This window comes from Grampus griseus, assembly GCF_964374135.1.
Source record: "Grampus griseus genome assembly, chromosome: 9".
NCBI classification, from domain to species: domain Eukaryota; kingdom Metazoa; phylum Chordata; class Mammalia; order Artiodactyla; family Delphinidae; genus Grampus; species Grampus griseus.
Window position 1 is genome coordinate 92556091 of NC_139003.1, and position 25903 is coordinate 92581993.

Here is a 25903-nt window from a genome sequence, read left to right on the forward strand (position 1 = left end):
GCCCCGGTCCTGGAAGACTCCACATGCCGAGGAGCCGCTAGGCCCGTGAGCCATGGCTGCTGAGCCTGTGCGTCTGGAGCCTGTGCTCCACAACGGGAGAGTCCACAACAGTGAGAGGCCCACGTACCGCAAAAAAAAAAAAAAAAAAAAGATATGTAGTCACAATTGAAATTTTGAAAAGAATTTTAAGATTAAGGTTTACGATGGCTTGTTGCAGTGATCTGGGAATCAGAGTTGGGGTTTTGTTTCTGACAGTTACTGATTTACTGGGTTATAGTTTAGCAGTTTTTTTTTTTTTAAATGGTTCATTAAATACATTTAAAACTCTTTGGAAAGAAAGCATCTGGAAAGTGTGAAAGCAATTCAGAATCATGTTTACATGTATTAAGTGCCTATATGTACATGTTGTAATGAGGAATATTACATAATAAGGATGGAGTAGTAAAGACATTGTATTTAGTTTTATTTTAAAGGGGTTAAAAGATATTTTTTGTATATTTTATGTTCTTATATTCTAATTTTTTTATCTAAACTTCTGAGAATATATTTAGATAGACCATGTAGCCTAGATAATTTCTTACATTTAATGTAAGCAGAATCCACTTAATACCATGGTAATAACTGAAAATTTTAATACCCATTGTTTTACTGGCAGTAATACCTCAGGTAGTTGACCAGAGCCTTCGTGTTTATCTAAGAATACTTTGTAATTCTACTTTTCCTGTGATTTTTCTGGGCTTTTACAAAGCGAGGATCAATTGTGTTTACTGAAATTAGAATTCTATCATGTGGGGATTTGTTGAAAGCTGGGAAGTCCCTTAAGAAGTCTGACTCATCTTCACCTCTTCTTTCAGCTTGCAGCTGTTTGTGATGTATTTGTGGAAAACTATGTCCCTGGCAAATTGTCTGCAATGGGGCTGGGCTATGAAGATATAGACGTGGTAGCGCCTCACATGGTCTACTGTTCCATCACAGGTATCTCAGCACCACACCCTTGTCAGTGGCGAGGTTTTCCAGTTTCTGTGTCTCTTTCTGTATATAAGAAACCTCGCGCTTGAGGTGCTTCTGCTCTCCCTCCCTGCCGAGCCATTTTAGGTTGTTGAAAATTAATCACTAAAGAACATTAACCTAAATGAACATTTTTCATATTTCTTCTGTGAATTGTCTGCCTGTAGTTTTGCCAGTTTTTCTACTGATATTTCTCAAATACTGACAAGGTACTATTATTAACTTATATGTAGAATTACAGGTGAGATATTAATTGGCTTTAAGATAACATAGGATCTCAACATACTGCTTCAATATATTCAAAAGTGCTAAAGCCAACTGAAGGAAAAGAGTGCTATGAAGTCTTTTAGATTGTGCAGCCCTTGATGGTGAACTCTGTGTGTGTGTTTGTGTGTGTATAAGTATGTCTTTAGGCTAAAGGGAAAAAAGTGATTGTATTAGTTATCTTTACATAGTTTATAAGCACTTAGCTATTAATTAGGAATACAGTATTAAAAAGTTATTCTTAAAATAGAAAGTTACATTAATAGCTTTTGTCAGAATAATTTGTAAGATTTTCAGATTTTATTAATTCATCCACCAGATATTTACTGCAGACGTGTGATCTGCCAGGCAGCGTTCTAAGCTCCTGAGATACAGCAGTGAGTAACACATATACATGCGCTTCAGCAGATTTACTTTCTAGGTTAGGGAGATAGATAGTAAATAAGTAAACACGTTCTTCTGTGTTTTGTATTTGAGTGCAGTAGTGATAAGGTCAAAAGAGAAAAACTAAACAGGGCAAGGGGGATGAGGTTAGGAGGGTCCATTTTAGACTGGGAGGTGAGACAAGTCTTCATTGATAAAGGGGACATTTAAGCCGAGACCTGAATGAAGTAAAGGAGTGAATCGTATCATTATTGGCAATGAGGGTTTCGGGCAAGGGGAACAGCAAGTGCAAAGGACCTAGGGCAAGACTGTGTTGGGCCTGTTTGAGGACCAGCAAGGATGACTGAAACAGAGTGAGTTAGGGGGAATGTAGTAGGAAGAAAATCAGGGAGATAAGGGTTAGTAAGATGATGGTTAGTAAAGGCTTGTGGGCTGCTCTTAAGGAATTAGGCTTTTACTTCGAGTAAGGTTATAAGCTAATGGAGAGTTTTAAGCAGAGGAATGATGCGACCTGACATTTTTAAAAGGATCACTCTAGCTACTGTGTTAAGAATAGACTGTCGAGGACAAGGGTAGTGGGAGAACAATTACGAAGCTATTGACATAGTCCAGGCTACAGATGATGGGGGCTTGAATTAGAGTAGCAGTGGTCGAGGTCGTTAAAGAGTGATAGAATTCTGAATGTTTTCGAGAAAAGGGGGTAAGGTTTGCAGATGGATGAGATGTGAGTATCAGAGAAAGACTAGAGTTAAGGATGACTCTAGGGTTTTGGCCTGAGCGATTAGAAGAATTGTTGTTTACAGAGTCGAGTAGCACTGTGGAAAGAAGCTTTGGGAGGGAGAACATCACGTTTGGACTTGGAATGTCAAGTCCAAGTCTAGCTTGAAATGTAGAGTAAGGGCTTGGATCTAAGAGTCAGGAGATGTAAAATTTTATAGTTATGAGCAAATACATGGTATTTGAAGGCTGTATTTGATCTTTTACAGAGTGAGTTTAGATAGAAAAAGGAGAGTCTGAGTGGCTGAGCCTGATGCACTCCCATGAGTAGATGTTTAGGAGACAATGATGACACAGTGAAGGAAGTCGTGAAGGAATCGTCAGTGAGGTGGGAGGAGAACCCGGAGGCGAAGTGAGGAAAGGGTTTATTTTCATAGACAGTTGAAGCAGAAAAGCATAAAGCATAAAGCACGTATGGACCTGAATTACTCGCATCTCCTAAATGCACCACACTCGCTCTCACGGCAGAGCCTTTACACACGATGTTCCCATTGCTTGGAACACTAATCCCCTGCCATACCCGGTAACTGTCTTTGTCCTTTAGATCTCACCTTGGATGTCATTGCTTCTGCACAGACTTTTTCTCTCGATCCCTGAAGACTGGGTTGGCTGTTGTCTACCATATTTTACTCTTTACTTGTCTGTCTCCCCCACTATCTTTCAGGCTCTTGTTCAGCACACAGTATAGAACACATGGTAGGGAGTTTCTTACCTCAATGAATGAATAATCAGAACTTGGCTAAAGAATTTTTAATAGCTGCCTTTTTTTTTTTTTTTTTTTTTTGCATTCTACTTTTCAGAGATAAGTGTAAGTAGTAAACGTTATGTTTACATTTTCCAAAGAAACTTTCAGAGGATAGCCTGGGGTTAGGGCATAGTTGGCCTAATCTGTTATTTCCTATGTAGTTCGTCCATAGCACTAATGTAATGATCATTGCTTTAAGGTACCAAAGGAGTCCGTACCATGAAGTAAATATTCACTTATTGTTACTAGGTCCCTATGCATTAGGTTTTTCCCTAAGGCAGTAAGGGAACTAGTACATTTAAAAAATATTTTAAAAGGGAACCAAACAAAAACTTTACTCCTTATATTTCAGTAAATTTATCTTAAAATAGGTATCTGAAAATCTTGTTTTACTATAAAAGCCACAAAAATGTTATCTTAAAAATCTTTGTTATTTGTAAAATTATAAGAACCAAAATACTCCTATTTCTTTGCATTCAGGTTAATTGAGATATTATAATACTTTGACTGTGACACATTTCTTTAGTATAAGTAGTGCTTTTCGTGGTGTAATTGTCTTTGTGGTGGTATTTTCATATAAAATAAGCTATAATTGCAATATTTGGACAATTGTTATTATTTTAGATTTAGATCAAAGAGCCCAGTGATCATTAACTTCTCTACTGAACAGCACAAGAGATAGGTTCTGGACATAGTAGATCTTTGCCACTAGATCTGACTCTTTTTCAGATGTACTATTATATAGATCTGTAATCACACTTTTGTTTTTGTGTCTGTGTATCAAATACTTATATGTGTGTGAGAGAGGGAGAGATTTTTCCTTAGAATCTCACAATCTAATGGAAATGCTGAGGTTTAAAATATTAAAATAGGTGAACTATTATCTTCTGAATTACCCTATAACCATAAGAATTCTGCATAACTAACAAATGCAAAATCTTACATGACAGTAAGTATTTATTTCTCATTGTCATAAATGTGGATTGGCTGGGATGCAGCTGATCTAGACTCGTTAGGTTTGGCTCCAAGTTGCAGGTCTGTTCTGCACGTGTCTTACACTCCTTGGACCAGTGGCTACCAAGTACGTGTTCTCCTCATAGTGAAAGGCAAGAGCACAAGAGAACAAACTTAATCTCACAAGCACGTTTAAAGCCTCTCTCTGCTCACATCACATCTGCTAGTATTCATTTGGTCAAGGCAAGTCATATGGCCAAGCCTAATACCAAGAGGTGATTAAATATAATACTCTAGTGGCCGGAACTACAAAGTCTCATTGAAAAGGGCATGGGATCCGGGAAGGGTGAAGATTGGGAATAATAATGTATTTCATCACATCACCCAGCTAAATGAAATGCTAATCCACTTGGGAAGCCTCACACTTCCTCAAAGTTTCACATCTGTATCTAACTACAGTTAGAATCAAAAGTTCTTCTGGGCCTTGTCTTGTGACTGGAGAATCTCTTTTAAGTTTTCTTCCAGTTCTCAGATCCTGTATTAACATTTTAGTGTGGCAAAGGCCCTTAGAGATAGATTATAGTTCTCAGTAGTTCTCAGCTAAGGGGAAAATGGGAGTATCATATGCTTTTTGGTAATAGCGATGGGGCATGAAGGGGTGATGGGGAGAGGCGTATGTAGTCTGAAAAAGCAGCCCTCTTTATTCTGTAATCCTGTGTATCTCCACCTCCTGACAATCGTTAGAAAAACGTTCACACAGCTCTCTCTTCTTTATGACTGATAAGGAGACAGACCCAGAACAGCTGAGGGACCTAAGGTCACACAGCTATTTAACGGCAAATGGGTTTAAAACTCAGGCTTCTTGACTTGGTATTAAGTGCTTCTACACTTTCTCTGTTTAGACATGTATCATTGTTAAGTGATGACATGGACTTTGTGATTACAAGACACTGAACAGGTCTCCTTGAGAATATATATTTTTGTTATTCTCTTTCATTTGTTGTGGATCATATTGGCAGCGGTGGGAGTCATGAACAGAGTTGCTCATCAGGGAGTCTAAATTTCAACAGATTGTTTTGGAAGCAGCCGTCATTTGTGAGTCATGAGTTTGTGTGTATCTAAAGCAGGGCCATCTCTCCTTTTTTAGAAGTTTGATATTCTTGGTAATCAATGTTTGTTTTTTTTTAATAAGACTGATTAGATCAGTCTAAAGTTGCACATGTTATTATTGGGGTCCTAGACTTTCCTGATGTTTCCCAGTGGTATTGATGTCTTGTCAGTGCTTTCCAAGCCCAAATAGTCTGTTCTCACTCACATGTTGCCCTTACTGCTGATGAGAGTAACCTTGGAGTGGTTGGGAGTTTAATGCATTCTGACCATTGTGTGGCTGAGACTGCCTCAGTCTGTGAAATCTGGTCTACAGGACAAAACTGCTACACTGATCACAAAGGGAGGAAGGACCCGATTATTTTTATTAGCACGGTCCTCTTGTCATTTCAGAAGAAGCTGAGTGTGAACGTTAGGGGGCAGTGTTTAAAAAGCTATCAATAGAATTCACTACAAATTCCTTTTTGAGAAAACTGTAGTGTTTCCTGTGTACCACTGGGTGGAGAGAATCTCTGAAGGGACATATCTATATTTTTTCAAAGTATATTTTTTTCAAGGTGACCATTCTCTACCTTTCTCTACTTTTAGAAGTACAATGATATTTTCCTTAGCAATTTAATTTAAACTTTTATCTTCTTTCCTTCATGTCTTCTGTGCATGTTACTAATTATATACACTTAGCAATAAGAATGCTACCACATTTTAAAGAATTTACTTTTTTTCTTCATGTTAACTTCATTACTCTTTCTTTCTAAAAGGATAAACATTACATTATGTTATTGACTAAACTAATTTTGTGGTAGGAACATTGTGTTTACCCTTTAAATAAACTTTCTCGTCTTTTTTTTAAGGAAAGTAGTTTGCAAAGCAGTTTTTTAATTTTTGAGAACAAGTTACAAAAGATGATATACAGAATGATATTATTCATACAGAATTAAAATTGTATAAAATATATATTTTTTGGTAGTTTACTCATATGTGATTAAAATATAAAAATATTCGTAGTAGTGAAAAATACTAAACTCAAGAGAATGATTACCCCTGGAGCATGGGGAGGGAGGGAAGGGGGACAGGGATACCCACAGGACTTCAGCTATATTTGCCAAATAGCCAACTGGCAGATGCATGAGTATTTGTTATGTTATTCTGTATACCCTTATTTATTTATTTATTTTTGGCTGTGTTGGGTCTTTGTTGCTGCACATGGGCTTTCTCTAGTTGCGGCGAGAGGGGTCTACTCTTTGTTGTGGTGCGTGGGCTTCTCACTGTAGTGGCTTCTCGTTGCGGAGTGTGGGCTCAGTAGTTGTGGCACACGGGCTCAGTAGTTGTGGCTCGCAGGCTCTAGCGCGCAGGCTTCAGTAGTTGTGGCTCGTGGGCTCAGTAGTTGTGGCTCGCAGGCTCTAGAGTGCAGGCTCAGTAGTTGTGGCGCACGGGCTTAGTTGCTCCGCGGCATGTGGGATCTTCCTGGACCAGGGCTCAAACCCGTGTCCCCTGCATCCACCAGGGAAGCCCCATTCTGAATACCCTTTTATGCTTGAAATAACAGCAGCAAATGATTCAGAAATGCCCAAATTATCCCTTCCTTTCTCTTTCCTTTCCTTTGTCTGCCCCTCAGCCCCACCACTCCAGTACATGTTTCTTGAGCTTCTGTAGATTCCTGGCTTTGTGGAGTGTACAGAGTGAACAATGCAGACATGGTTCCTGCCTGTAAGGAGCTTACAGCCTAGTGTGAGAGACTTCATAAACAGGTTAAGAAGAGAGTATGGCATGTACTAACAAATTGTGCTGTCATGAAAGAATCAAACAGGGTACTGCGGTAGAGATTAGTAGAGCAGGGGATGCATAAGTAAATGGGATGGTCAAGGAAGTCCTTTCTGGGGAGGTAACATTTCATAGACTTAAAGTATGAGAAGGAGCCAGCCATGCAAAGAGCAAGGGGAGGAGCGATTCAGGCAGAGAGAACACCACGTGCAGAGGTAGGAAAGATCTAGCTATCTTTAAAGGCCTAAGAGAAAGCCAGTGTGCCTAGGATACCAATAACTGGGAACAGCATGCTTGAGAAGACACTGCATAGAGGTGTGTGAGTGCCATGGTGTGCTGAAAGGGGTTTGAGCAGTAGAGGGATATGATTCAAATTATATCAAAAATGATCTTTGAAAGAGGTGGGAGTCGAATACTGATTGTCTCATTGAAGAATTTCATTATAAACATTGGTCTTGACATAAGGTTCATGTTTGAGAGAGTAGCTATTAAGATAAAATTTCTTTAGATTACTAAAGGCTCCCATGGTGTTTCAGAGTCAATAACAGAGAGTGATGAGCCCAGATGGATATGGCAGATCATCTAGCAACTGCATCCAACACTATATCATGGCAACGATAATACAAAACAAAACACTGCTGCACTTGGATTCTTATGGAGTGAGTTAGTCTGTGTATATGTATATTTTCATCATTTTATACATATTCACCACATAACCATGTCTTTTAAAAAAGAATAATTAGAAGTCTGCCTGCACTCTAAACCCATAAAAATTTTGAAGGGGAGAAAAACAAGAAAGAAAGGGAGGGAAGGAGGGAAGAAGGAAAGAAGGAAGGAAGGAAAGAAGGGAGGGAGAGAGGGAGTGAGGAAGGAAGGAAGGGAGGGATGAAGGAAGAAAGAGAAAAGAATCAGAACTAAGTCAAATGGAATAACGATGTGCAAGTTTTTTTAACCTCTAAAAATAATAGTCCAGTTTAGTTCATTAAGCATCATTTCTAGATTGAATAAACAATCAGTTACAGACACGACATTAAAAGAGATCCTCACAGTCAAAATAACTGGAAACTACTGGTCTAAATTATAGATGTCTCTGTTGTCTCCCCTTCTAACAGAACATTTTTTTGCCCAGAATTTTAGAGTGTTGTGGTCATCTGTCCAACTTTATAGTCCGTGATCCCTAGCAAAAGTGTGGTTTAACATATTTACCATTTTGTACCAAACTCATAGTTTAATCAATGACACCGTCTCTGCAGGAGAAGAGAAACTTAGCACATAAATACAAGATTTCAAAGCACAGCCCATAAAACTAAGGACTGAGATTGTATTTTGTCTGTAGACATGGATGGACTCCAGAAAGTGACTTTATGCCTTCATTTTATCCCCCAAGGGCATAATCTTTTTATCTTTAAACACTTCTTTTTACCCTTACACATATAACAGATGTGTTATACAAGTTGGACTCAGTGGAGTGTAAGCAGAAACTTTACTCTTTCCCACCCTACCTCTGCAAACCTGCACTCCTGACTCATTTTCCTTGCTCACTGGTGAAATCCCAGGAAAGTCCTACAGACTTCTTTTCCGATTATTTTATTTCAAGTATTACAAATTCCAGTCCAATCTAAAAAGAAAACTACAGACTCTTGTACAATTTATGACTTTTCCCTTTCTCCAACTTGTCCTGACTTCCTGGAAACTTGAAGAGTGTGTGTGTGTGCGTGTGTGTGTGTGTGTGTGTGTGTGTGTTGGAAGAGGATAGTCAGTTTCTTCATTCCTCCATGATCCATCTCTTCCCTGTTGCTAGCTTCTCTTTGTGATTCTTTCAGAGTCAGGCCCTCATAGGGAAGAGAGTGAGTTAATGGGTATAAAAGAGCTTCTGCTTGATGGGGGTAGTTGGGCACTGCATTGCAGCCTACTGTGTGCCTGAAGCTCAGTTGGTGGCAAATTGTCCTATGGGGAGCTTTGTAGGCTCTTCAGAGACTTCAGACTGTAGTTCTCCCTCTTTAATCCTTGGCTTTGTGCAGTCTTATGTATACAGAGGCCACCTGTTCAGGTCAAGGTCACTTTGTCCTATAGGCAGCCCTCATGGATAGAATTCCTTTTTTAATTTTTGTAATTTTTTAATTGCAGTATAGTTGATTTACCATGTTGTGTTAGTGTAAGGTGTACAGCAAAGTGATTCAGTTATGTGTGTGTGTGTGTGTGTGTGTGTGTATATATATATATATATTTATTCTTTTTCACAGTCTTTTCTGTTATAGGAACATTCCATTATTAGTACAAGATATTGAGTAGAGTTCCCTGTGCTCTACAGTAGGTCCTTGCTGATGATCTATTTTATATACAGTAGTGTGTGTATGTTAATAGAATTCCTTTTGTGATGAACTAGTTCTGCTCTCCTGTTGGCCCACTTAGCCCATGGGGAAAACTCGTCCTTGCTCTTCCTCAGCATTGGGAGTGAAGTTTACTCCCAAATCTTTTAGTTCTGCTGCCTTTCACTGATGTAACCATAGTCTCTTGCTTTTGGTACTTTTTTAGGCACGTGTCCAGTCATTATGTACTTTCATATTCCTAAACTGTAGGCCCAGACCTCAGATGCTTTTTTTGAAGTGTCCCTCATGTGGCTTGAAGTAAGGAGGAAGCAGCCTGCCTCTGCCCTATGGCAGGGTGAAATGCACAGCATGCTGACAACTCTTTCTTTTATTTTTTAAAATTTATTTTATTGAAGCATAGTTGTTTTACAATGTTGGGTTAATTTCTGCTGAGCAGCAAAGTGATTCAGTTATACATATATATACATTCTTTTTCATATTCTTTTTCGTTACGGTTTATCACAAGATATTGAATATAGTTCCCTGTGCTATTACAGTAGGACCTTGTTGTTTATCCATTCTCTATATAATATTTTACATCTGCTAACCCCAAACTCCCAATCCTTTCCTCCCCCACCCCCTCCCTCTTGACAACCACAAGTCTGTTCTCTGTGTCTGTGAGTCTGTTTCTGTTTCGTAGGAAAGTTCATTTGTGTCATATTTTTTATTTATTTATTTATTTTATTTTTTCTTTTTTAATATTCTTATTGGAGTATAATTGCTTTACAATATTGTGTTAGTTTCTGCTGTATAACTCTTTTTTTTTAACATATTTATTGGAGTACAATTGCTTTACAATGGTGTGTTAGTTTCTGCTTTATAACAAAGTGTATCAGTTATACCTATACATATGTCCCATATCTCTTCCCTCTTGCGTCTCCCTCCCTCCCACCCTCCCTATCCCATCCCTCTAGGTCCTCACGAAGCACAGAGCTGATCTCCCTGTGCTATGCGGCTGCTTCCCACTAGCTATCTATTTTACATTTGGTAGTGTATATATGTCCATGCCACTCCCTCACTTTGTCCCAGCTTACCCTTCCCCTCCCCATATCCTCAAGTCCGTTCTCTAGTAGGTCTGTGTCTTTATTCCTGTCTTACCCCTAGGTTATTCATGACCATTTTTTTTTTTTTTTTTTTTTTAGATTCCATATATATGTGTTAGCACATGGTATTTGTTTTTCTCTTTCTGACTGACTTCACTCTGTATGACAGACTCTAGGACCATCCATCTCACTACAAATAACTCAATTTCGTTTCTTTTTATGGCTGAGTAATATTCCATTGTATATATGTGCCACATCTTCTTTATCCATTCATCTGTTGATGGACACTTAGGTTGCTTCCATGTCCTGGCTATTGTAAATAGAGCTGCAATGAACATTTTGGTACATGACTCTTTTTGAATTATGGTTTTCTCCGGGTATATGCCCAGTAGTGGGATTTCTGGGTCGTATGGTAGTTCTATTTTTAGTTTTTTAAGGAACCTCCATACTGTTCTCCATAGTGGCTTTATCAATTTACGTTCCCACCAACAGTGCAAGAGGGTTCCCTTTTCTCCCCACCCTCTCCAGCATTTATTGTTTGTAGATATTTTGATGATGGCCATTCTGACCAGTGTGAGATGATATCTCACTGTAGTTTTGATTTGCATTTCTCTAATGATTAATGATGTTGAGCATTCTTTCATGTGTTTGTTGGCATAAACCCATGCACATATGGTCACCTTAACTTTGATAAAGGAGGCAAGAATATACAGTGGAGAAAAGACAGTCTCTTCAATAAGTGGTGCTGGGAAAACTGGACAGCTACATGTAAAAGAATGAAATTAGAACACTCCCTAACACCGTACAGAAAAATAAACTCAAAATGGATTAAAGACCTAAATGTAAAGCCAGAAACTATCAAACTCTTAGAGGAAAACATAGGCAGAACACTCTTTGACATAAGTCACAGCATGATCCTTTTTGTGTCATATTTTAGATTCCGCATGCAAGTGATATCATACAGTATTTGTCTTTCTCTTTCTGATTTACTTCATTTAGTATGATAATCTTTAGGTCCATCCATGTACCTCCCAGTGGCATTATTTTATTCTTTTTTTATGGCCGAGTAGTATTCTAGTGTATATATGTACCACATCTTCTTTATCCATTCATCTGGATAAAGCTTGTTTCCATGTCTTGGCCATTGTGAATAGTGCTGCTGTGAACATAGGGGTGTATGTAACTTTTTGAATTATAGTTTTGTCCACATATATGCCCAGGAGTGGGATTGCTGGATCATATGGCATCTCTATTGTTAGTTTTTTGAGGAACCTCTATACTGTTTTCCATAGTGGCTGCACCAATTTACATTCCCACCAACAGTGTAGGAGGGTTCCCTTTTTTTCACACCCTCTCCAGAATTTGTTACTTGTAGACTTTTAATAATGGACATTCTGACTGGTGTGACGTGGTACCTCATTGTAGTTTTTATTTGCATTTCTCTAATAATTAGTGATGTTGAGCATCTTTTCATGTGCCTGCTAGCCATCTGTAAGGCTAACAACTCTTTGTAAGGAAATTCATGCTAAAGGTCTCATTTATCTTTCCACCTTTTCTCACATACCCTGAAATGGATGGTAAGCTAAGAGCAGTAAAACTGGTTTCATAGTCTGTTAGCATGACCTGCATTGGTGTTCTGGCACTTATGGCATTCTTTTTGGGTTTGAAGCCTCAGCTGACACTGAGGCAAGAGGGTCCTGTTTGAACATTCTTTAACTCAAAGTTTGTTGAAGAAATACGTTTTTCAGGTAGTAAAGAATAACATTAAGTAGAGTAAACCTGAGATATCTGTGTTCGAAATTTTTAAGTACGAAAAGATAATATTTAGTAAACTAAAAGTGTTTTGATTAGTTTTGTATACATTTTAAATTATTTAGACACAAATGAAAAGGTCAGTCATTTCCATATACATAATTTCTAAATAAATATTTTTTCCCAATAGCAAATCCCACTTTAAAGCTGATACTGAATTGTTACTGGGTATAAGGAACATTAAGTTAATTTTCCTTGGGAAGTTTTTATGAAACTGTGGGATTAAGAAAATTTACTGGACTGGAACATGGATAAAATGATTCCCCATTATGCTGAAAGAGACAAAATTGCTGCTCTTAAAAGAACTCTGCTGGGTATAATTAGGGATATGCAGTGAGCACCATCTCATGACACAATTTTATACATAAATATGTGTTTGAGCTTCTTCAGTTCTCAGTCACTTTCATTTCTCTCGTACTATTGATCGATAAAAGAGAAACCCATGACTTGAAAATGAACTTGAGTTGTTTTCTCAATGCTTTAAAATTCTAAAATCAAAGAGATAACCTGAGCCTAGAAATATGGTGTAAATCTAGAATCTGTTGGTTTCACCTTTGGTCTCTGATTTCTAATATATGGATATATTGGTTCCCAGTTCAAAGAACCACTTGGGGCCAACAAAAGGGAAAAAGATGACAATGTTAGTTAATGTCAAAGCAGTAGTTATTTCAAAACCTTCACAAATCAAATGTTTCATAGATCATGCCAGATAAACATGCCAAGACTTAGCCACAGTCCAAAAATCCTGTCATCAGAACGAAATTGTTTCCCCTTATGGTAATAGGTCTGGGATATAAATCCACAAATTAAAGAAGCAATGCTAGATAGGAAGAAATGTTATGCTTAAAAGGATAAAAAAAAGAATGTTAGATAAAATTTAGATAGCATTTATTTCATGAATGCTAATGAATTTTTTCATTCTTTGGATGGCCTTCCACGCCAGCATTAGTGCAGTACTACAACTTTCAGCCCTTATTTGAACCATAGTAGCTTCACAAAGGTCAAAGTATGTTGAGTAAGTAACAGTTGTACACCCTGAAAGATAAGGGATGTTGATAGAATATCAGACTGTGGAATAAGTGAATCCGTTTTGTAAAGAACATAAAATTCACAAAAAGTTATCAAGTGAAAAATACCAAAGTTTAAAAAATTTGATAAACATTTGGTTATAAGAAAGACACTCTAACAAACAGTCTGATTAAAAAATGGGTCAAGGATGTGAACACATTTCTCCAGAGAGAATATACACATTGCCAATGAGCACATGAAAAGATACTCAACATTACTAATTATTAGGGAAATGCAAATCAAAACCACAGTAACATACCACGTCATATCCACTGGGATAGCTACTATCAAAAAAACAAAAGTTAACAGTGTTGGTGAGGTTGTGGAAAAATTGGAGCCCTTGTGCACTGTTGGTAGGAATGGGAAATGGTGAGCCACATAGGGGGTTCTTCAAAAAATTAAACATAGAATTACCATATAATTCAGCAATTCCACTTTTGATTATATATCCAAAAGAATTGAAAGAAAGTACTTGAACAGATGTTTGCATTATGTTCCTAATAGCATTATTCAAAAATAGTCAAAAGTTGGAAGCAACCCAAGTGTCCATCAGTGGATAAATGGATAAATAAAATGTGGTATACATACAATGGGATATTATTTAGCCTTGAAAAGGAAGGGAATTCTGACACAGGCTGCAACATGGATGAACCTTGAAGACGTTATGCCAAGTGAAATAAGCCAGTCACAAGAGGACCAATACTGTATTACTCCACTTCTATGAGGTACCTAGAGTAGTCAGATTCGTAGAGATAGAAGATAGAATGATGATTGTTAGAGGCTTGGGGGAAAGAAAAATGGGGCGTTACTGTTTAACGGATGCAGAGTGTCAGTTGGGAAGATGAAAAGTTTTAGAGATGAATAGTAGTGACAGTGTGAGTACCACTGCACTGTACACTTAAAAATGGTTAAAATGGTAAATTTTGTGTTATGTATACTTTATCATGATTAAAAAAATTAAAGTTAAAAAATAAAAAATTTAAAAAGTAAGAAAAGAAGACTAGTCTAAACTACAAAGTGTACTGTGAAATTCTAATTACTATGTCACAACCACAAGAAAATGTTGTTTGTACTATGTTTTAAATAGTGGTCTACAAATACAAATATTTGATGACTAGGTATTGAATATATAAAACACTCCTTTGTTTAATAATCAATTGATTCATGTATGTATAAATTAAAAGCTCTTTTTGTCTTTTATTTCTTTTCAATCTGATGGGATTAGCTTATAGTTGTCATTTGCTTAATACTAAATATTGACGAAAATACCAGGGTTTTTTGTTGTTGTTTTGGTCAAAATCTTACTCCATATGCTAATTTTACATCTTTAGATTCTTATTGCTATTCACCCTATATTTATCATTCTGTTGTAAATAATTTCGCATTCCTAACATTGTCTAGGAAATACTCAAAGGACTGAGGAAAGGGAATTTAAATGAATTCTTTCTGAAGAGAAGAATTGCCTATTAGGATGAATAGTTATAATAATGAGAGTTCTATGAGAATTGCTGATTTTACTTCAAAATAAAAATATTATAGTTATTTTAAAACTTTCAATCTGAGAAATGAAATTTTACAGTCCCAAATATTTCTAGGAGGGCACATTTCTCCTACTCCAGTCAGAAACTTCAGTCATGTTTCTTGCAGCTCTGAGGAAAGCCACGATGGTAGTGTGGGACATGCCCTCACCTCAGTTAGATACACCCAGAATCTTATTTGTTCAGTTACCATCTTTGTATTTTGAATCTTTATTCTATTTCTCCCACAGCAACTTGGGCCCTTGCCTTCCACATACCTTCGGTTCTGTTTCTAACTCAGCATATGGAGGCAGTGACTACACTAATATGTACATGTCCACAAAAATACCCTCATTTAGAGCTTTTACCTGTCAGTGTCTAGTTGAAGGTACACAGTATCAATTGTGAACAACAAAGTCCTCAGTTGTTGTCTTCAGTGTTTCTGTGGGTCTTTTACTTCTTTGAGTGGGATACATGCCCTCTAATCCCTCCACCATTACATATCTGATCTGTCATTTGGACTTGAACTACTTATTACTCCTGAAAGTCATGGGGATTACTGGACATAAGCTATTTGGTCCATTATTTTGACTATCTTGAGTCACAAAGTTATCTAAAACAATAAAATTCGAATTAGGAAAGCATTGAACAAAGGACAATGTGGCCTAGACACTCCTCAGGTATAGGTAGTGGGGCAAAAGTGGGACAAGGCACAGGAGGAATCTCAGATTGTGAGACAAGGTGTGAAGAGGCAGTATGTTAAAATACATTTCCCTCTCATGGCCCTACCTCTTCCACCTCTGCACTCCCAACATTTCATTGGATTCCTTGCAGTTCTCAGACTCGCTTATCTAGAGCAGGGGGCTGGAAGTGCCTGTGGGCCAAATATGACCAGCTGTCTCTTTTAAAAAAATAAAGTTTATTGGAACACAGCCACGTCCATTTGTTTACATATTGTCTATGGTTGCTTTTGCATTGCAATAGCAGAGATCAATAGTTGCCAACAGAGACCCCCAAACCCTGAAAAGTCTAAAAAGTATTTTCTATCTGGCCCTTAATGGAAGAAAGTTGCAGGTCCCAGATTTAGGGCATTTGGTATTCATGGCTGGAAGGCAGGATGACACAACAGAATGGACAGAAAAAAAAGTACTTTATTTGTTCCCTTTTGAGTGTAGGCCCTGAGGTATGATACTTAGGTTAGAAAATACATTATGATGTAAAAGCCAGGAATCTGAGTCCTGTGCCCACATTCCCAAGAATGAAAATAATTCTCTACAATGAAAAGGCTTACAGAAGTAGGCAGAAATGGAATCATGAAAAACTTTACATTTGGCTTGGCTATATAAAATAATATCTAATATTTATTGAGTGTTTACTATGTATGAGACATGGTGCTAAGCACTTATTATATATTATCTCATATAAAATAATACACAATTGGTGTAATTTATATATAGGCAAATCTTGTAATCATGGTATCAATATTAATTGCTTGTCAATTATAAAAAATATCATGCAACATAATTGAAAGCTTTCAACAAGGTTTTATGAGACTTGTATTATAGTGCCATGTGACCTTGGAGGCATTATTACACTGATCTGAGCCTAAATGTCCTTATCTCTAAAATGCGAATAAATTTGTCCTGCTTACTTCATAGGCTGCTAGTGAGTCTGAGATGTAGTTCATAAAAATTCTTTCAGAACTGCAAGTTATTCTATAGATATTAAGGACATGAAGTCACTAAATATATTTCAGATTGTGTTATGTAAGTTTTATATTGGGTATATCCTAGTCATAAACTATTTTTCATGAGATTACATAATGGAAAGCAAAGGCTTGGTGGTCAGAGGACCTGGGTTGAAGTCCCAGTCCTGTCATTGTTGGTTATGTAGCTTTGGTCAAGTAATTTAATCTCTTTTAACCTGTGTTAGCTGGCTGTAAAATGGGGACAGTGATGCTGGTGCCTCCCCCTAAAATGTTATTGTAAGGATTAAATAAGAGCGCAAATGGAATCTACAGAAGTGATGCAACCTTAACATGGAGTATTATTCTCATACCTTGAGTCTTCTAGTCTCCTCCCTCCATAATGCTCCAGACACTTACCTTCCACATACCCTCAGCTCCAGCATGTGTACCGTGATACTCTAAAATGAGAGGAAACTGCTCTCAAGCAACCATTTCTCAGGGCAGAGACTGTGAACAAAATATGTTAATTCCTCATGTTCTGATGATGTTTCTCACATTCTCTGGCTCAATGCTGCTTTCTCTGCTTACTTCATTGTATGTTGTATTAAAGTGCTGTTATTTTTGCTTTGTAATCTGAGCTAGAATTCAGCCATGTAAGTTTTATTCAGAAATTTTACTTCTTTTGCATACTTTCTCAGGAAGCTACTGAAGGATGTTTTCCACCTAAATAGAGGAATAATAATAATAATAATAATATTAACGATGACGTGGGATCTAGGAAACAAAGAATTCAACAGAGGAGAGAGGGGAAGGAGAGCCCTGGTTGACCAGTTGTGCAGCAGGCCTAGAGAGCAGCTGATCCAGGTTGGACAAGAGGACACAGGACTGCAGGAAGTTGTCTCCAATTAAAAAAAAAATGGAACTAGTAAATTACCTGATCTGTTTGGCCATCATATCGGAAATTCAATTCTATTGGAAAGGTAGGGGGAGGGTTTAGGGATAGGCACATAGAAAACTAAGCACACCAAATGGTGAGGAAAAGAAAGATAATGTGGCTTGGAAGTGGACAATATTTTCATAGTCATAATAATATAAATATATCTGGGAAATGAGGTAAGATAGCAAAATGCATATCTTCCATGATAGAAAGCTAATATCTAATGCCTGAAGTTGACATTCAAGAAATAGTAATATTTAAAAGTATTAAGGTAAATATACTAGAAGAAATAGCTGAAAGTGTTGGAAGTGGTTGTCATTTGGGTGATAGGATTTGATGAACGTAGGGAAGTGTGACTGTGGGTTTTCCTGTTATAAATCTTATAGTACCATTAACTTAATAAACCAAGTTTATATATTGTATGAAATAAAAATTATATTAGAGCAAACACTAGGTTAGCAATGTGGCATTATTGATGCCTACATTAAGTGTGGCTCTCTCAAGCGCTTGTTACTGGAATCACAGTCTACGTCGTAGTGGGATAATAATAGCGTTTATTGAACACGTTAAATGTTAGGCACTGTTCATCACTTTACACGTGTTAATTGATATAATCTTTTCAATAACTACATGACGTAACTTCTGTTACCATTCATAATTTTTGAGTGAGAGAGCTGAGGCACAAAGAATTTGTCGCTCGTGCGGGATTGCTCTGCTAGTAGGCAGTTGACTTCGAACCTGGCAGTCTCGCCCAGCCCTGCCTTTACCACTGTATGCTCTCTATTGTTTGTTTTCCTGGGAGGAAGTGAAGCTTAACGAGGTGAGTTACTCATCTATACTTCCAGACCTTTGTCCAAACTCAAATTCTATTTGAATTTGTATTTAGTAGAAATTCCTAAACTTTAGGCATTTGGAGGGCACAGATGCAGGTTTTCCCCATTTTTTATTTGGTTATTTCTGTCAGAATTGGGAGAGAGAATTGCAATGCCTGAGCTCACTATCTCTGACTGGAAACTCATTGGAAAATTTTGAATAGGGTTATGATCTGTACCTCTTTGTGTTTCAGAAGTAAGTACCAGGAACAGGGAGTTAGGGTTATGGTAAGGTTTTTCATTTCATTGTGGGTCTAAACTGAGACTTAGTTAAAGTAGAAAGACTGTATAGGGAGGAGGGAATATTTATATCTAATAATCCAGAGGTAAAATTGATCGGTCTTGATGAGGTGGGGAATGAGGTAAAGGACTGAGAAAGATCCCCAAAGTTTCTAGCATGAGCAGATATTTTAGGGTCTATTAAAATTAATGAAGTCTCCTTTTTCAGGGCCATGTTATAATTTGATATTTTTAATCACAATGATGCAGAACTTTTAGGATACCAGCCCACAGTGACCAGTCAAAGAGTTTAGTGTGTCATTTATTTCTTATCAAATGAAAATAATATTTAGAGATAGCTAAGGGTTTAGAAGTTCTATGCTATCAAGGGTTCTGGATTTTAGAACTGATATTTCTCCATTAGTAAGTGGAGGTAGATGACTGCAACTCACAGCCCAGACCTTTTAGGAAATATCTGGCTTTAATTACCTGTAGAAGGACAGATATTACGGATCAAAAATGAAATTTACCTACAGCTTCCATCCACAGGAAAGCCCATTCTACTTTCTTCACTTGTTTTGGGAAATAGAAGTGTTTTAAAAAGGATTTTCATGTTCAAAAAAAAAATTAAAAATTTTGTCTTGGTACAGATGTACAGATAGCTTAAAAGAAAGCATAAAGGGACATGGCTGGCTAAATTTGCTTAAGAATGTTGTAATTTATTCGTAGTCTATGTAAGAAGGACAAAAGGACTACAGGGAAATCAGGAGGTTCAGGCCATATGTAAGGATGTTCCTGGGGGAGTGTTCTTTTTTACTCTGGCTGTCCCCTTGGGTGCTGGTATTTCCTCTCTCTCAATATAAGATTGAATGGCAAATTGTTTATAGTATCCATACCTGAATTTAGGAGACGTTTACTGCACCAAGGTTTTTAGTCTCTTGCTTTAAATTCCTGATACAAAGATTAAACTAGGGCCCCAGATACCACAGGAAGTGTGTCCCCCTCCCCTGCCAACCACTTCAGCATGAATTGCTTATGGAATTATTCTTGTCTCCACTCCTACATACAGTGCTTTTCCATAGGTATCAAAGCATCCCAGCCTGCTGTGCACATCTACCAATCCTCATCCAGTTTCTCCTGTATTGTGTACTTGGAATTTGTAGTCTCTGAATGGCTGTAGAATCAGAAAAGTGAATGTGGCTGATGGAGGACCCAAATTCTGGTTCTAGAAAGCTGTCTGTTGATTTTTCCATGCAGTTTATTGATTCTAGAATTAACGACGGTGGCAGTGTATTCTTGGAAAATCTTACATTTGTGGGCAGAGATATTTGGCCGCTTGCCATGTTATAATCCTGGAAAAAGATGGGCTTGAAAAACTGTCATTAGTGTCCCTTTGAGTTGGTCACGCATGGTTAGGGAGTACCATTTCAAGAGAACAATTTACCCAATTTAAAAGAAAGATTAAGAGGGACTTCCCTGGTGGTCCAGTGGTAAAGAATCCATCTTCTAGTGCAGGGGACTTGGGTTCGATCCCTGGTCAGGGAACTAAAATCCCACATGCCAGGGGGCAACTAAGCCCGCGTGCCACAACTACTGAGCTTGAGTGCCTCAACTAGAGAGCCTATGTGCCACAAATTACAGAGCCCACGTGCTCTAGAGCCCGTGCGCCATGAGTAGAGAGAGAAAACTGGAACACCACAACTAGAGAGAAGTCCATGTGCTGCAATGAAGAGCCTGTATGCCGCAACTAAAGATCCTGCGTGCCGCAACTAAGACCTGATGCAGCCAAAAAAAAAATGAAAAAAAGAAAGATCAAGAGCTACAAACTACCAGTTATAAAATAAAGAAGTCACAGGGATATTATATACAGCACAGGGAATATAGATTATAAAATATAACAATAATGTATATCTATAATATAGAATATAATATAATAACTTTGTATGGTGTTAATCTGTTAAAATATTGAATCACTATGTTGTACACCTGTAACTAATATAATATTAAGTCAACTATACTTCAGTTAAAAAAAAGATCCAGTAGAGTGTAGATGAATGCGGCAGGGTGGGGGAGAAAAGACTTATAAATAACAACCTTTCAAACTTCAAAAGAAAAAGGGGATGAAAGCAAGAGATGCTCAGCAAAATTATTTATTTCACTCTTTGGGGAACTGTGTGTGTATACTACTTTGTAGTAGTAATGTTTCTATTAAAGAGTAGAGGTAGCCTGGTTCCCAGTGCTCCAAATGAGAAAAAAAGGGTTGTAGTTGGATATTACCATAATAAGTCATCTCAATTATGAAAGTCAGGTCACCTTGTCTCTTTGAGAGGTAGTGAACAGGCTGTATCTGTGGAGATTTTCCATGGATGAACTTCTCTCCACCAGGTATGCTGATGGTAGGGGGTGACTCTGATGTTTCGATATCTAGAACAAAGTTCAAACAGACACAATAAAACAAAAATAAAAAAATTTAAAACTTCTTATCAGCAAAGGGCTGAAAAAGCCAGTGCAAAGTAATATCTTAATGTAGAAATTAAAAGGGACTGGTTAAAAAAAATCGCTTTGACCCTGTTTTTTCCCTTAAAATTCTAAATCTTTTGTTCAGTGTTTTATAAAAAGTATCAGTTAATTAGGACCTCATAAAGATAAGGAAGTCTACCCTAAATCTCTGGCAGGTTTTTCTTTGAATAGGAGCATATGAAAAAAAAAATCTTTTTCTACTCATTTGAAGGTGGCCTGTATGATTCTGGTTTAGAATAGGACACATATGATTTATCATTCAGGAATGTGCTCCTAAATCCTTTGCACCAAGGATGCTTTTAGTGGAAATTCTCCACTAAACATGGTATGTGATGTTATCTTCCCTTTAAAGGTTTTTTTCCCCTATTTTTTTCCCCAGTTTGGATCTTTATTGTATCTCTCCATAGGTATTTTCCATAGGTATTTTGATGGGACGTTGAGAGAAAGCATACTGGCATGGCTGTCTGCTGCCGTGTTAACCCAGAAGTTAGAAGAACCACTTTTGATATATTGCCTGATATTTCATCTGGCTCTAATGATATTTCCAGAGTGTTCCAGATATTTATTTACATCTGGTGCAAAGTTAGTATTAACTAAAAGTGTAAAGCTGGCTTTGGAACTTGACTGTATCAGGAGGAAACTTAGTATTGGTTCACGACTTATCACAAAGTCTTTGTGATAAGTCATGAACCAAGTACTTTCAGGCTATCAGACCATCAGGCCAATTGCTAGTCCCTGAGTGATAATGGGGGAACATACTGCTTAATCTAAGTTGCGTGTAGAGATGACAAAATCTGAGTCTTTAATCACTTCATCAAGCCCATTTTATTTAGGGCCGCAACAGTACTATTTATACAATAGCTTCTCATATAATGTGGGAAGTTTGCTATTCTGGCACAATTCCACAAATAAGTAGAACTATCCATTTCCTATGGAATAATGCTATCCTCACCTTAGTTTCTTATTCCAACGTGGTAGGTTCTAAATTACTTATTTTTGGATTAACCATAGAAAAGTTTCAAACCTGGGCTGACTCTCCCTGACACAAAATGTTTTGAATTATCTTCCTTTGCTATTGTTTGGATTGTTGAAAGAAAATGTAAAGTCATCTTAATGTTAGCTTAGCTCAGACGACGAGGAAGATAAGTTTATTGAAATAAAACCACATTTTCGTATTGAAGATACACTAACTGGACAATTTTTGTTTTGATTTTTTGGAGTCAGTGTCTTCACCATCAGTGGAGATACCAAAGATGAGTATGGTTAGATCTCCTCTTGACATTTCCAATGCACTTAGTAAACAAAAAACGCAGTCTTCATTTAATATTGGGAAATATATTTGTAATTATCGTTTATTGGAGATTTAATTATAGAATAAACCAGATATTTACATTATATATATTTTTAAAATTAAAAACATAAATTGCTCTTTTGTTAATTATAAGAGTGATAAACATTCATTTTGGAAAAGTCCTTAAAAATAGAGGACTATAAAAAAATAATTATGAGATACAGTGGCACCACCCTGAGATAACTACATAAGATTTGGTGCATTTTTCCATAGTCATTTTTTTTTTTTTTTACAATGACATAATTTATTATTCAACAAAAACTGAGGCATAAGGACTCAAGTAAAGAAATTAACAGAAAATATTTTACAAGGGACCTTGAAGACAGAGCCCAACTAAAACAAACTAAAACAAAATTAATGCTTTACCATACACTACAGTAGGGATTGAAAAAACAAATTTTTCCATTCCACGTTCATAAATATATTGGAAAATTTTTTTCTTTTTTTTATACAGCAGGTTATTAGTCATCAATTTTATACACATCAGTGTAAACATGTCAATCCCAGTCACCCAGTTAATCACACCACCACCCCACCCCACTGCGGCTTTTCCCCCTTGGTGTCCGTACGTTTGTTCTCTACATCTGTGTCTCAATTTCTGCCCTGCAAACCGGTTCATCTGTACCATTTTTCTAGGTTCCACATATATGCGTTAATATACGATATTTGTTTTTCTCTTTCTGACTTACTTCACTGTGTATTACAGTCTCTAGATCCATCCATGTCTCAACAAATGACCCAATTTCGTTCCGTTTTATGGCTGAGTAATATTCCATGGTATATATGTACCACAACTTCTTTATCCATTCGTCTGTCGATGGGCATTTAGGTTGCTTCCATGACCTGGCTACTGTAAATAGTGCTGCAGTGAACATTGAGGTGCATGTGTCTTTTTGAATTATGGTTTTCTCTGGGTATATGCCCAGTAGTGGGATTGCTGGATCATATGGTAATTCTATTTTTAGTTTTTTAAGGAACCTCCATACTGTTCTCCATAGTGGCTGTATCAATTTACATTCCCACCAACAGTGCAAGAGGGTTCTCATTTCTCCACACCCTCTCCAGCATTTGTTGTTTGTAGATTTTCTGATGATGCCCATTCTAACTGGTGTGAGGTGATACCTCATTGTAGTTTTGATTTGCGTTTCTCTAATAATTAGTGGTGTTGAGCAGCTTTTCATGTGCTTCTTGGCCATCTGTATATCTTCTTTGGAGAAATGTCTATTTAGGTCTTCTGCCCATTTTTGGATTGGGTTGTTTGTTTTTTTAATATTGAGCTGCATGAGCTGTTTATATACTTTGGAGATGAATCCTTTGTCCGTTGATTTGTTTGCAAATATTTTCTCCCATTCTGAGGGTTGTCTTTTTGTCTTGTTTGAGTTTACTTTGCTTTGAAAAAGCTTCTAAGTTTCATTAGGTCCCATCTGTTTATTTTTGTTTTTATTTCCATTACTGTAGGAGGTGGATCCAAAAAGATCTTGCTGTGATTTATGTCAAAGAGTGTTCTTCCTATGTTTTCCTCTAAGAGTTTTATAGTGTCCGGTCTTACATTTTGGTTTCTAATCCATTTTGAGTTTGTTTTTGTGTATGATGTTAGGGAGTGTTCCAATTTCACTCTTTTACATGTAGCTGTCCAGTTTTCCCAGCACTACTTATTGAAGAGACTGTCTTTTCTCCATTGTATATCCTTGCCTCCTTTGTCATAGATCAGTTGACCATAGGTGTGTGGGTTTATCTCTGGGCTTTCTATCCTGTTCCATTGATCTATATTTCTGTTTTTGTGCCAGTACCATATTGTCTTGATTACTGTAGCTTTGTAGTATAGTCTGAAGTAAGGGAGGCTGATTCCTCCAGCTCCGTTTTTTTCTCTCAAGAGAGAAAAAATAGCTTTGGCTATTTGGGGTCTTTTGTGTCTCCATACAAATTTAAAAATTTTTTGTTCTAGTTCTGTAAAAAATGCCATTGGTAATTTGATAGGAATTACATTGAATCTGTAGATTGTTTTGGGTAGTATAGTCATTTTCACAATATTGATTCTTCCAATCCAAGAATATGGTATATCTTTCCATCTGTTTGTATCATCTTTAATTTCTTTCGACAGTGTCTTGTAGTTTTTTGCATACAGGTCTTTTGTGTCCCTAAGTAGGTTTATTCCTAGGTATTTTATTCTTTTGTTGCAGTGGTAAATGGGAGTGTTTCCTTAATTTCTCTTTAAGATTTTTCATCATTAGTGTATAGGAATGCAAGAGATTTCTGTGCATTAATTTTGTTTCCTGCAACTTTACCAAATTCATTGATTAGGTCTAGTAGTTTTCTGGTGGCATCTTTAGGATTCTCTATGTATAGTATCATGTAATCTGCAAACAGGGACAGTTTTACTTCTTTTCCAATTTGTATTCCTTTTATTTCTTTTTATTCTCTGATTGCCATGGCTAGGACTTCAAAACTATGTTGAATAAGAGTGGTGAGAGTGGGCAACCTTGTCTTGTTCCTGAACTTAGAGGAAATGCTTTCAGTTTTTCACCATTGAGAATGATGTTTGCTGTGGGTTTGTCGTATATGGCCTTTATTATGTTGAGGTAGGTTCCCTCTATGCCAACTTTCTGGAGAGGTTTTATCATAAATGGGTGTTGAATTTTGTCAAAGGTTTTTCTGTATTTATTGAGATGATCATATAGTTTTTATTCTTCAATTTGTTAATATGATGTATCACATTGATTGATTTGCATATATTGAAGAATCCTTGCATCCCTGGGATAAATTTCACTTGATCATAGTGTATGATCCTTTTAATGTGTTGTTGGATTCTGTTTGCTAGTGTTTTGTTGAGGATGTTTGCATCTATATTCATCAGTGATATTGGTCTGTAATTTTCTTTTTTCGTAGTATCTTTGTCTGGTTTTGGTATCAGGGTGGTGTTGACCTCATAGAATGAGTTTGGGAGTGTTCATTCTTCTGCAATTTTTTGGAAGAGTTTGAGAAGGATGGGTGTTAGCTCTTCACTAAATGTTTGATAGAATTCACCTGTGAAGCCATCTGATCCTGGACTTTCGTTTGTTGGAAGATTTTTAATCACAGTGTCAATTTCATTACTTGTGATTGGTCTGTTCATATTTTCTATTTCTTCCTAGTTCAGTCTTGGAAGGTTATACCTTTCTAAGAATTTGTCTGTTTTTTCCAGGTTGTCCATTTTATTGGCATAGAGTTGCTTGTAGTAGTCTCTTAAGATGCTCTGTGTTTCTGCGGTGTCTGTTGTAACTTCTCCTTTTTCATTTCTAATTTTATTGATTTGATTCCTCTCCCTCTTTTTCTTGATGAGTCTGGCTAATCAATTTTGTTTATCTTCTCAAAGAACCAGCTTTTAGTTTTATTGATCTTTGCTATTGTTTCCTTTGTTTCTATTTCATTTATTTCTGCTCTGATCTTTATGATTTCTTTCCTTCTGCTAACTTCGGGATTTGTTTGCTTTTTCTTTCCCTAGTTCCTTTAGGTGTAACGTTAGATTGTT

The 25903-nt window shown here is 37.0% G+C and overlaps 1 protein-coding gene across 2 annotated transcripts in view; it reads left to right on the plus strand.

Moving 5' to 3' along the window:
- Window positions 1-25903, plus strand: part of SUGCT (succinyl-CoA:glutarate-CoA transferase) — a 683669-nt gene that overhangs the window by 24111 nt on the left and 633655 nt on the right. For both annotated transcript variants that reach the window (XM_082662115.1, XM_082662116.1), the window contains one exon: window positions 855-975. In XM_082662115.1, coding sequence (XP_082518241.1) covers window positions 855-975 — 121 coding nt within the window. The remainder of the gene's footprint in view (window positions 1-854; window positions 976-25903) is intronic.